We start from the raw sequence: 13171 nt of genomic DNA on the forward strand, positions 1-13171 counted from the left end.
AGCTGGAACAGCATGTAGCCATTTCTTACTATCCACAATTTTTACTGATTATTTATCACTGAAAGTGACTTTTCAGTGGGAAAATGTGTAGTAACATAACAAAGGTAACAAGCCATAGAAGCCTCCATGCTCTGCAACTTATTAAAGAATGGCACACTATTTGTTTGCTTGTCAAATTTATTTGTTGCCCATCTCCTGGTTCAGGTGACTCTAAGCATCATTAATGGTAGACATCTACCCTGCCCTGCCTCTGAAGAACATCTCTTGGATCAACTGCTCTCCTAATCTATTGCTTGCTTTCTCCCTTGAGATCTGCCTTTTCTCCTTTCAGGAAGATGCTGAAATTATGTGGAGAAGCAGAGGACAAGCTAGCTCAAGAGCTCATCCACTTTGAGCTGGAAGTTGAAAGGGATGTGATAGAACCACTGTTTGTGTTGGCAGAGGTAAGAGTTGCTTATTTCAAAGTGAATCTCTGCCATGGGTCTTTTAGGTTTGGTATAAATGCGAGTGGATCTCTAGCAGATCTGAGAACAGGAGGCATTTCAGGATCTGTTTGTAGCCAAAAACTTGTGATCTCTGGCCTCTTGGAGTTTGGATCCTGGAATGAAAGGAAGTAATAGCATATCAACAAAATGAATGAAGGGAACTAATAAGGTAATCTGTTTAAGAAGTCAAATTTACAACCAAGTAGGAAAAATATATCTGATTCAGTGGTGGGATTCAGCCAGTTCACACCACTTTGGGAAAACCTGTTGTTAACTTTCTGAGCAGTTTGGTGAACTGGCTGTTGGAAGAAATCATTAGGTTAGGTTAGGTTAGGTTAGGTTAGGTTAAGTTTATTTATAGGCCGCCCTTTTCCCTGAGGGGACTCAGGGCGGCTTACAACTTATATAGGAAGGGGAAACATTCAAAGACATATAGGACAATACATAATTAAAAGAGTAAAGCAACATTCATTCAACATTTGGGCCTGACGGGATAGCCAGGTCTTGAGGGCTGTGCGGAAGGTCTGAAGGGTGGTGAGGGTACGAATCTCCATGGGGAGATCGTTCCAAAGGGTCGGAGCTGCAACTGAAAAGGCTCTCCTCCGTGTAGTTGCCAGTCGACACTGACTGGCAGATGGAACTTGGAGGAGGCCCAATCTATGCGATCTAATGGGTCGTGAGGAGGTAATTGGCAGGAGGCGGTCTCTCAAGTACCTAGATCCACTACCATGAAGGGCTTTGTAGGTGGTAAGTAGCACCTTGAAGCGCACCCGGAGATCAACAGGTAGCCAGCGCAGCTCGCGGAGGATAGGTGTTATGTGGGCGAACCGAGGTGCACCCACAATCACTCGCGCGGCCGCATTCTGGACTAGCTGAAGTTGCCGGATGCTCTTCAAGGGCAGCCCCATGTAGAGCACATTGCAGTATTCCAGCCTAGAGGTCACAAGGGCCCGAGTGACTGTTGTGAGAGCCTCCCGGTTCAGGTAGGGTCGCAACTGGCGCACCAGGCGAACCTGGGCAAATGCCCCCCTGGTCACAGCTGACAGGTGGTTATCAAAAGTCAGCTGTGGATCCAGAAGGACTCCCAAGTTGAGAACCCTGTCTGAGAATTAGGGGGGAGAACTGGTTGTTAAATTATTTGACTCATACCACTGATCTGATCCTATCCTAGTGTTCAAGTACTAAATGAGCCATGTTTATCACTGTGATTATAAGAGTCAGAAGTGAGCATCTGTTTAGGGCTTATATCATCTGCAAGGTACTTCACAGAGGAACTAAGCAGAGAGAGTCCTCACAGTTTGTTTTCAGTCTATTTATGGAGATACTGTCTAGTTTAATTACTCCTGAGTTTTTCCTGCATACAACACAAACACATACTGGTAATCTTAACTTAATGACCACAATTGAGAGAGGCAAATCCATTGCTAAGCAACATGGTCATTAAGTGAAACATTGCATCCCTGCACCAGACTTAGAGTCTGTGATTCTGTTTAAATCACCTGTGGTCATTAAAGGTAACATCACATGACTGCAACTTGTATCTTTCTGTTGGCTTCTCCATTTACTTTGCCTGTCAAAAACTGATGGTGAAGCTTGCAAATGGTAATTAGGTGGCCATGGGACCCGCTGTGGCCATTGTAAACTGCTGCCACTTGCAAAGCACCTGGATCTTGATCATGTGCCCATCAGAATGCTACAATTGTCATGAGTGTGAGAACTATTCGTCAAACTACTTTTCCTGTATCATCATAAATTCAAACCGTTGCTAAATAGGCTAGTCATTGACCAAGAACTACCTGTAATCCAATTTTCTTTCATTCATATATACATATGTATGTGAAATTCTATTAATTTTTCTCTGCAACTACTACAATGGGACAGGAATTGCAGAGCTACATTCTCTCTTCTGTGCCCCACACCATCTTTCCTTGTGTTCTTAGGACGTTACAGGCCAAAGGGTTCTGAGACTTTTCAGGGAACATAGTCGCCTGGTTGTGCTTTATGATGATCAAAATGCCACACACACATGGAAAATACCAGGTTGTAAAGCTGCTCTAGGTGGAAGCTTCTTTTCCTTCCAGCTTTGTTCCTTAAATGCCAGTAGCTATTCTGAAGGTGATGGTGGCAAGTTCTCTTGCTAGCCATGTGAGTGTTCTTACAGGATAGGAGCTGTCCATGGTTCTGGCATTGGCTGTAATGCTAGGCCTGCAACTTTACTATGATGTCATTTAAGTTCAGTACATAGAATTTGCAATGCAGTCTTATTCTTTATCAATATTCCTTGTATAACTTTCCTTTTTTTTAACTAAAAATACTACTTCAGGTAGAAATCCCAAATATTCAAAAACAGAGGAAGCACTTAGCAAAATTAGTCCTGGACATGGATTCATCAAGGACAAGGTAAGAGACATTTTTTTCCCTCAGTTGCTTTTGTCTTTGTTTGCTATGTGTGTCTGTTTTTATTGCTGGACTAGTTTTTAGAACAAGTTTCCTTAGGGCGGCTTTCAGTATTGAAAAAGAAAACCCATCCCAGATGGAGTTTTATGCTAGACTGACCTGTCTCCTGTCATTTATACATCAGGATTGTACAAATGTGTGCTCTCTCCATCAGCCTTCAGTTTGGGTCGGCAGCAGCCATTGTGGTACAGGGGAAAATCTATTAGTGCTGACTTTATGATTTTAAAAAATGGAGGGAAAGATTCTTCAAAAATGTGTTTATTTGCATAGATTAAAAAACACCCGACTCACAGTGATTCTGGACACAGAATCCTTTTACATTATAAAAAAAGCTGGAACAATAAAATGAAAGAACAAAGAAATACACATCCATAAAAAGAAAAAGAAGAATCATGTTAAATATAACAGAATGTTGCAAGGTCTTACCATCCTACCCAAGGCTTGGGAAAATAATCAAGCTTTCAGCGGTTTCCAGAATTGAATGCAATGATATGAACCTTAGATGGGTGGGATGAAAGTAACTTGAATAAGGCATCGCATTAGAGAGCTGGACTCACTAAGTTGTCTCCAGTAATCTGTCCCAATCTCCTCTTCCTATTCTTATAAAAAAGCAAGGACAATTGAATTCTGTAATCACCATCTTGATCAACTAAAATAGCGATCTACAAAATCCCATTGTCTCTGCTATTCTAATCCAAAAAGATTTCTTTCAAAGAAAGAAAAAAGAACGAGGAATTTCATTTTCCTTGCAATCCTCTGTCATGCGTTTTCAATCTTGACTGTCCAGGGAAAAATTAAGGTTCAGATTGGCGTTGAGATAGACATGGTTGCTTTAACGTCCTTTATTAGCCAGAGGCCTTGCCCTGACTAGGCCAAAAACATTGTTGTCTTTCACACCTTCCAGTTGTGGAATCCCACGGCTGAGATTTTCACTGATGAAAATAAATAAAACGAAATCTTTCTAGTGTTACTGTGTTCTTTGTGAAGCTAGAGAGTAACTAGTTGCCTGAAGATACACACATTGCTTTTTTTTCTTGGTATTCCTGAAAAAAAAACAGCTATTTTTTCCTTCTTCTGAAAGAGCTGTGACATTGCCTTAAAAATGGAGAAATTTGAAATCACTGAGACACTGAGCTGACATTTCTGTGGAGGGAAAAATACCTCTCAGGGATGCATAGATTAAAAAACACCCGACTCACAGTGATTCTGGACACAGAATCCTTTTACATTATAAAAAAAGCTGGAACAATAAAATGAAAGAACAAAGAGATACACATCCATAAAAAGAAAAAGAAGAATCATATTAAATATAACAGAATGTTGCAGGGTCTTACCATCCTACCCAAGGCTTGGGAAAATAATCAAGCTTTCAGGGATTTCCAGAATCGAATGCAATGACATGAACCTTAGATGGGTGGGATGAAAGTAATTTGAATAAGGCATCTCATTAGAGAGCTGGAGTCACTAAGTTGTCTCCAGTAATCAGTCCCAATCTCCTCCTTTGAAAATGTTGGCATCAGTTCATGCTAACAAAAGTGCCTTCACTCTTAAAATTAGCTTGTGCTTGTGGCAGAGGGAAAGCTAAGCTGTGGTCCCTTCCATGTGACATGATCTTATATTGTTCTGGCAAGGCAGGGAGAAACAATGCTAAGATAGGTCCTGTGTCCCACTGAACAGCCTACATCTTTGCTCTTCTTTCTCCTACAGATGGCAACAGTCAGCCAAGTCTTCAGGTTTGTCAAGCAACTTGCAACCTTCGGGTGCCAAAGCGGATGCTCTCAGGGAAGAGATGGAGGAGGCAGCAAACAGAGTGGAGATTTGCAGGGTATCTCCCCCTCCCCCTTTTTATTCTAGTTAATTGACATCCGGGAGGTAGCCAGAAAGTAGCTGCAAATCCATTTTTTATTATAGATGTAAATCTGGTAGTTGGGATGGCAAATAATAATCAATCAGGAAGTGGTATTATTGTGTATTTGCTGATTTGTGTCAGATCGATAAAAGGAATATTAGCCCCGTAAATTGCAATACAGTTAGCCTTGCTCTGCTTTTTTTTGGATATATTTTAAATTTTCTGTAAAGATAAGGAAACATGAGTTTGAGTTAGAATCTGTGCTCTTTTTTTTTTTGTACCTCCTGCAGGATCAGCTCTCAGCTGACATGTACAATTTTGTGGCCAAAGAGATAGACTATGCAAACTATTTTCAGACTGTAAGTATCAGAAAGCCTGGCATTTAGCATCTTTGTCCCTCTTTGGCTTCCTTCCCCCTCCCCTTTGTAATACCGTGGTGCCTTTCAGATCGTGTATTCTTACAGCCTACATCCCATTTTATTTTTCTCCCAGTTAATAGAAGTGCAAGCAGAGTACCACAGAAAGTCATTAGCACTTTTGCAGAATGTGTTGCCTCAAATCAAAGCACAGCAGGGTAAGTATGGTGCTTCTCAGGTTACCATTACCACTATATACAAGACACATTATGGACTCTTTGTTCAAGCAACGTGACTCCTGTCTTGTCTCAGGATGATTTAGTTCTCAATTAAGCATAAAATCCATAAACTTCCACTCTGCTATTGTTGGCTTATTTACCAAGTTAGAGAGTGAATAATAATCACATCCAGTTAATAACACCATCCAGTCAGAATACCCCAAAATAATACCTCAAATTATCATTTGAGACTGGTTACTGCCACCTTATTCGAAAATGCAAGGACTCAATGGGATCGACAGATAGTCTTAGTCTAATGATACTAAGCAACACAGGCATTAAGGGAGACAGCCCGTGACCATGACAGACATTTTCAATCTCACTTTTGCTGTGATTGTTACATAAATTACCATTGGTCATTAAGCAAGATAATCACATAACCACAATCTGTGATTTTACTGCCAGCTTTTCCATTGACTTGCTTGTCAGAAACTACCTGTGAAGGACACAAATGGCAACCACATGACATTGGAGCATGTAAACACCCACTGGGCATGAAGTGCCCAATTGTAATCATGTGACATAAGGATGCTACAATAGCCATACATGACAGGGCAAACCACTAGTATTTAAAATGAGAGCAAATCCATCTAGCACTGATGATTTTATCTAATTCAGTAATGAAACATCTGCACGAAAACAACTAAGCCCGGAGACCATCAAAGACTCCACAATGTAAATAAATAAATAAATAAATTCTGAGGGGCCTGAATCTAGATCTAAGTAAGAGAAGAGCAAAAATAACTGCATAAGATTTTCACTTCCTCTTGGTCTGCCAAATAAATGAAACAGGATGAATATTTACTGATTTTTCTCATCCTTCTGTATGCAGTTGTTAGGAGCTATGGAGGAAGGAGTAGCTGAAGTGTAGTAAACCTGTTCTGTTTTGATTGTATCTTTTTTTGAACTGCCTTCTACAGAAGCTTGGATTGAAAAGCCCTCCTTTGGGAAGCCCTTAGAGGAACATCTGGCTGTCAGTGGCCGGGAGATCTCCTTCCCTATCGAGGCCTGTGTCACTATGCTCCTTGAATGTGGCATGCAAGAGGAGGTCTGTACAAATAGCTTCCTTTCTTTTTTTGTGGTTCAGCTTTATAGCTAGAGATTCTGTAAGCTGCCTAGAATCCACTGGGGTTATGAGTGGTAGATTGGTTACATAAACAAATAAAACACCCAGGTAGGGAGTTAGAAAAAGCATTCATTCTTTTGTTTTCAGAGAACCCATGTCATGGAGCTTGGCACCTCATCAGATTTTATTTTGCTTCTCTTTGGTTTGCAGGGTCTCTTCCGAGTGGCTCCCTCTGCTTCCAAATTAAAGAAGCTTAAGGCAGCATTAGACTGCTGTGTTGTGGATGTTCAGGAATATTCAGCAGATCCCCATGCCATTGCAGGTAGGGTATCACTCTTTAGCCTATCAGATGGTCTTCATAATGAATGACAAGAATTTGGATCATAGAAGGCACTTCCAGTGGGAAATGCAGACCAAGGACAACTACTGCTGGCCAGTTTATGATGTGGACAAGTGGATGACTTGCTCAATGTATGCTAATTTCAACAATTCCCAGGCAAATTTTGAAGTACTTTACGGTAGCTGTTGCTCTCTCCTTATCTATCGATATATTCCATTGTAACAGAACAAACTCCTTTTTATATGCCTACATTTTTGTTGTGTATATCACTATTTGCTAGTTATAATACTAGAGCAGAATATTACAGTGGTCCTCAACTTACAACCACAACTGAGACCAGAATTTTAGTTGCTAAGCAAGATGATTGGTGAGTTACCATATTTTTCAGAGTATAAGGCGCACTAAGATTTTGAAGAGGCAAATTAAAAATATATATATATTTTGTACTCTGCAGACCTCCCAAAAATGTCCTCATTTTTTGTCCCAAAAAATGGGCATGCATAGCCTTTAGAAGGCTTATAGGGTGCTCCTGGGGGCTGGGTGGGACCACAAACAGCCCTTTTTTCATTCATTTTTCCCTCCCCAGCCCCCAAGAGCACTCTGGAAGCCTCCTAAAGATTATGCACCACCATTTTTGCAAAGGGAGCGGGGTTTCAAGAGGCCAAAAATGATGTATTCAGTGTATAAGACGCACCCAGATTTTCACCGTCTTTTTCCCCAGGGAAAAAGGTGTGTCTTATACTCCAAAAAATATGGTATGTTTGATTTTACAACCTATTCTATTTCAGCATGGTTGTTAAGCGAAATGCTGCAGGTTTTAAGTAAGTCATCCAGTCAAAAGCATCCAGCTTCCCCATTAACTTGGCTTGTTGGAAGCCGGCTGGGAAGATCACAAATGGGATCACATGCTGCAACCATTGTAAATAAATGCTGGTTGTCAAGCACTCAAAATTTTGATCATGTGACTTTGGGAATGCTGCAAGAACTGGTTGTAACTCACTTTTTTGGGTGGCGTAACTTTGAACGGTCATTAAACAAATGATTGTGTCAATGATTGCTTGTATCTCTTCTCATAATCCACCCAAAAACATATTTCCAATGAAAATAGTGTGATTGATTCAAAGACCTTAAAATTTTTTCCTCTTTTGAATTCTGTTTATTTAATAGTATGCTCTTAAGCCTGTTAATCAGTAGCACTTAGACTTATAATACAATACATTAGCAGAGTTGGAAGGGACCTTGGAGGCCTTCTAGTGCAACCCCCTACCTAGGCAGGAAACCCTATACCGTTTCAGACAAATGGCTATCCAACATCTTCTTAAAGACTTCCATTGTTGGGGCATTCACAACTTCTGTTCCACTGATTAATTGTTCTAACTGTCAGAAAATTTCTCCTCAGTTCTAAGTTGCTTCTCTCCTTGATTAGTTTTCACCCATTGCTTCTTGTTGTACCCTCAGGTGCCTTGGAAAATAGTTTGACTCCTTCTTCTTTGTGGCAGCTCCTGAGATATTGGAACTCTGCTATCATGTCTCCCCTAATCCTTCTTTTCATTAAACTAGACATACCCAGTTCCTGCAACTGTTCTTCATACGTTTTAGTCTCCAGTCCCCTAATCATCTTTGTTGCTTTTCTCAGCACATTTTCCAGAGTCTCAACATTTTTTTACATCATGGTGACCAAAACTGAATGCAATATTCCAAGTGTGGCCTTACCAAGATGTTATAAAGTGGCATTAACACTTCACGTGATCTTGATTCTATCCTTCGGCTGATGCAGCCTAGAACTGTGTTGGCTTTTTTGGCAGCTGCTGTCCATGGCTGGCTCCTATTTACAATACAATACAATCGCAGAGTTGGATACGTGTGTATGTATATGTGTATATATATATATATATATATATATATATATATATATATACACATATATATATATATGTGTGTGTGTGTGTGTGTTTTTATTTGTGCTGATAAATAAATAAAGGGAGACTAGTATAGATCTATTTCAAGCTATTTAGTTCTCATCAGCTTGAAATAGATCTATACTAGTCTCCCTTTATTTATTTATCAGCACAAATAAAAAAACACAAATATAACAAAGGCAACAGTAAAAATATTGGGTTTCTGTCGTGATGGACTCTTGTGACGAGCCGAATGACAGATGATGGAAGCAGTTAGCTTCCTCCCATAATTGGGGCTTACCAGGGGTTGTAAAAATCTAATAGATAGATAGATAGATAGATAGATAGATGGATGGATGGATGGATGGATGGATGGATGGATGGATGGATGGATGGATGGATGGATGGATGGATAGATAGATAGATAGATATACACACACACACACACACACACACACATATTGTTCCATAGTACAGTACACTCTAGGCAATTTACAAAATTTTACTCTTGTCTGCTAGTATAGCACAAGGCCAAAGGAAGGATAAGAAAAAGATAGACCTTCGAAAGAAGAAAAAGTTCTTTTTGTATTTTTGTGTTTCTTCTACAGGGGCACTGAAGTCCTATCTTCGAGAGTTGCCAGAACCACTCATGACCTTTGAACTTTATGAAGAATGGATTCAAGCCTCTAAGTGAGTTACTGCAACAATTTTGATATAGACAGGTTTCTCTGCCTTCTAAAGTTTTTGCCTCCCACTGTCAAGTTAGAATGTGAATAAAATGGCAACCCTGCAGAGGTTTATTTGGGAATAAACTCTATTGGTTTTTGTGAAAGACAAATGCAGGAGAAACATCCTGAAATTCCACTTTTTATTTAATCAAAATGACCCTGATGTATTTTGTTTATTATTTTACTATTTATTTATTTATTTATTTATTTATTTATTTATTTATTTATTTATTTATTTATTTATTTATTTATTTATTTATTTATTTATTTATTTATTTATTTGATTTATTTGCTACCATCTCACCTACCTTGCTATTGAATTAATCTCAGTTATTCTTTCTTTTTAGCATTCAGGACCAAGACAAAAGATTACAAGCACTATGGAATGCCCTTGAGAAACTGCCTAAGGCCAGCTACAATAATCTAAGGCAGGTGCAGAGAAACTGAACAATATGGTTTTGTATTGATTTTACTAATCATGGGGGCAAGTTTTCTACTTCAAAAGAGAATCCCTTTCTGATACTGGACTAGAGTCAGAGAAAAAGGAACACTGAGGAGGTCAGCATAGCCAATCTAGAAGTTTGCAGAACTTTATTTTATCTCCCATCCCTATATATTTACTTATTGAATTGAATTGAATTTATTTAACTTGTATGCCGCCCACTCTCGGAAGACTCAGTGTTCCACACACTTCCCATTTTACTAGCATCATAGTAGAATTACTTTTTCCAGGCCAGGAAAAGAAGTCAAACATAGCTCAAAAATCAATAGACAAGACTATACAAATGGATCTATTAAGATGTTTATCTTGTTCAACTCTACAGTAAACTGTCTCATGTGCTAGATGTATGCTTTTCTGCAGACCGGATAGGGCAGTGATGGCTAACCTTTTTCAGAGTGTGTGCCAAAAGCGGAGGGGGAGCACAGAGGGGTCGTGCACAAGTGTGCCCACACCAATAATGCTATCCGCGTGACCCCCACCTTCTCCTGCCCACTTTAGGCCTGTGATGGACCTATTTTTAACCCTCCCCAAGCTCCAGAGGCTTTCTAGCAGCCTGGGGAGGGCGAAAGCAACCCGCCCCTGGAGGCCCTCCGGTGGCTTCAGGAGGCTTCTCTGAAGGCTCCGGAGGGCGAAAAATGGCCGTATGGGCAACCCAGAAGTTCGGGAACAGTGACTTTCGCTTTGTCCGCAAGGCAGTTTTTTGCCCTCTGGAGTCTTCAGGAAGGTTCCCTGAAGGCTCTGGAGCGTGAAGAACGGCCCAATGTGCAAACCAGAAGTCCATTCCCAAACTTCCAGTTTGCGCATTGGGTGGTTTTTCACCCTCTGGAGGCTTCAGGGAAGCTCCAGAGGGTGAAAAATGGCCGAAAAAGAAGGCCGAAGTCAGCTGGCCACCATGCGCATGCATGCTGGAGCTGACAGGGCAACACCTCATGTGCCCTAACAAATGGCTCCACGTGCCACCTTTGGCACGTATGCCATAGGTTCACCATCACGGGGCTAGGATTTCCAGGTTGGCCCCAGGGATGAACTCTTTGGATCTCTAATAAAGAACTAACCTCTCACTCTCTTCTCCCCCATTGCCAGCCAGACCCATTTCTTAGGAGGCAGTGGTGGGAAGAAATGGGTGGTGGAACAGGAAGTTCCAGAGAGAAACTTGCAATGGCTGTGACGGCTGCTGTGTCTCAAGTCTCTTTTCTGTATTGTTTTCACTTTTTATTCATTTGTTTGACAGGCCTTGTGATTTAACAGCTTGCTTAACTTGTTTATTTCTACAAGTATTTAAATCAGTGTTTCTCAACCTTGGCGACTTTAAGTCCTGTGGACTTCAACTCCCAGAATCCCCCAGCCAGTTGAAGTCCACCGGACTTAAAGTTGCCAAGGTTGTGAAACACTGATTTAAATATTGCCCTCTTCTAAGGGCTTAGCACTTCATAATAGAAAATCATAAAAAAAACTAAACAAATACCATAGAGTGGATTCTAAGAAAAGTTCTAGTGGCAGCCCAGATTCTACCAAAAGCCTGATGAAACAAGATGACTTTTAACAGCCTTTTGAAAGGCAAGGTGTTCCATAACATGAGGAGTGCCATCATGAAAGTGGCCACAATTAGGATTTAATGCATTCTTTTTGGATCATACAGAAATACTAAAGGTGGGTCTGGCTAGCACATGACACATCCGGCCCACTGGCTGCGGGTTAGACAGCCCTGATCTATATGATTCATGCCCAGGGTTACATGCCTATGCCAAACCTCATTTTGAATCTTGTTTTAGAGTTTGCAAAATGGTTTGGTAGGAGACTTATTGCCCACATGTGGCTTCCATTGAATCCATTGGTCTTGTTTTCAACTATCACACAATTAGCACATCCAACATGAAACTGATCGTCCTTCTGTTTTATCAGTGTTCTTTTTTTCTTATTTTCTTTAATCATCTCAACTCTTCACAATTCTTTAGAGCTGCTCATCAGGAACCTCATTCTGGCTCTGCAGATGTTCAGCCATATGGCTATAAGAGACTGTTCTGCAAATGGCAGCAAACTTAGGCATGCATTAAGTGTATTTATTTGACCTTCTAAAGTTATTCACTAGGCAATTGTAAGCAACACAATGTTTTTACTAAATGAACTCACATAATTCTTTTTTTTCCTTTATGAGTCACATTAAGATCAGCAAACTCTAAAATCATTATAGTTTTCTCTACCGCACCATATATTGTAGTTCCCTCATCTTTTCAAGAGATCAATTGAATTGATTGAATGGACAATAGAATCCATTGAATTCTCTAAACAGGATGTTCTGCTCATTAGTGACATTGAGGAAGTCTCCCATGAACAATTCAAGACACAGTCAAGGACCATTATATGTATTGGTTTTCTATTCCATCTCTTCTCAAATTCTGCCACCTAATGTATTTGAGTAATCATGTAACAGACATACTGTATATACTCAAGTATAAGCCTAGTTTTTCAGCCCACTTTTTGAGCTGAAAAAAGCCGCCTCGGCTTATACTCAAGTCAGTGAAAAATGTGCCCGAAATGGAGGAGAAAAAGGGGCGGGGCCATGCCGCTGGGTGACGCTCGTGAATGGCCCAGCGCCCCTGAGTTTCCCCTCGCTCTGTGTCAGTTTGCCACGCAGCGTGCACCGCACCATCCCCCCTCCTCACGTTCTAATGTAATGCAGGGCTATCTTACGACTCCCCTTCCTCCCCCTCCTGCCGCTCTGCAACGATGTCCCACCTCCTCCTTGTTATGGCAAGCAGCCACATAGTGATGTCCCACCTCCTCTGGTACAGTGATCCAATGATAGGAATCACTGTGCCGTGTGTCATAGGAGGCGGGACATCATCATCACAGCGGGACATCAGCATCATGAGGTGAGTGAAGTATTTCATTGAATACACCAGTATTGTGTGATAATAATTTGTTATGCAGAGCAAATTTTTACAATGGCTACTGTATATTTAATGGGCACAGGCAGGCTGTATATGTTATTCAATGGGCAATGGCATTATTGGTATCTATTTTTATTTTTGAAATTTATCGGTAGCTGCTGCATTTCCCACCCTAGGCTTATACTCGAGTCAATAACTTTTCCAGTTTTTTGTGGTAAAATTAGGTGCCTCGGCTTATATTCGGGTCGGCCTATACTCGAGTATATACGGTAGTTTCCAAACATCCTTAAGACTCTTCACTCTTCCAAAATGCTTCTTTGA

At 40.6% G+C, this 13171-nt stretch overlaps 1 protein-coding gene across 1 annotated transcript in view; it reads left to right on the forward strand.

Annotated features, from left to right (window-relative positions):
• Positions 1 to 13171, forward strand: part of LOC116524009 (rho GTPase-activating protein 44-like) — a 114192-nt gene that overhangs the window by 73731 nt on the left and 27290 nt on the right. Inside the window, exons 5-13 of the mRNA XM_032239106.1 lie at positions 332 to 443; positions 2809 to 2885; positions 4650 to 4767; positions 5082 to 5150; positions 5284 to 5365; positions 6346 to 6473; positions 6702 to 6813; positions 9338 to 9419; positions 9805 to 9885. Of these exons, the coding sequence (XP_032094997.1) occupies positions 332 to 443; positions 2809 to 2885; positions 4650 to 4767; positions 5082 to 5150; positions 5284 to 5365; positions 6346 to 6473; positions 6702 to 6813; positions 9338 to 9419; positions 9805 to 9885 (861 nt within the window). The remainder of the gene's footprint in view (positions 1 to 331; positions 444 to 2808; positions 2886 to 4649; positions 4768 to 5081; positions 5151 to 5283; positions 5366 to 6345; positions 6474 to 6701; positions 6814 to 9337; positions 9420 to 9804; positions 9886 to 13171) is intronic.

This window comes from Thamnophis elegans, chromosome 2 (assembly GCF_009769535.1).
Source record: "Thamnophis elegans isolate rThaEle1 chromosome 2, rThaEle1.pri, whole genome shotgun sequence".
Classification (NCBI taxonomy): domain Eukaryota; kingdom Metazoa; phylum Chordata; class Lepidosauria; order Squamata; family Colubridae; genus Thamnophis; species Thamnophis elegans.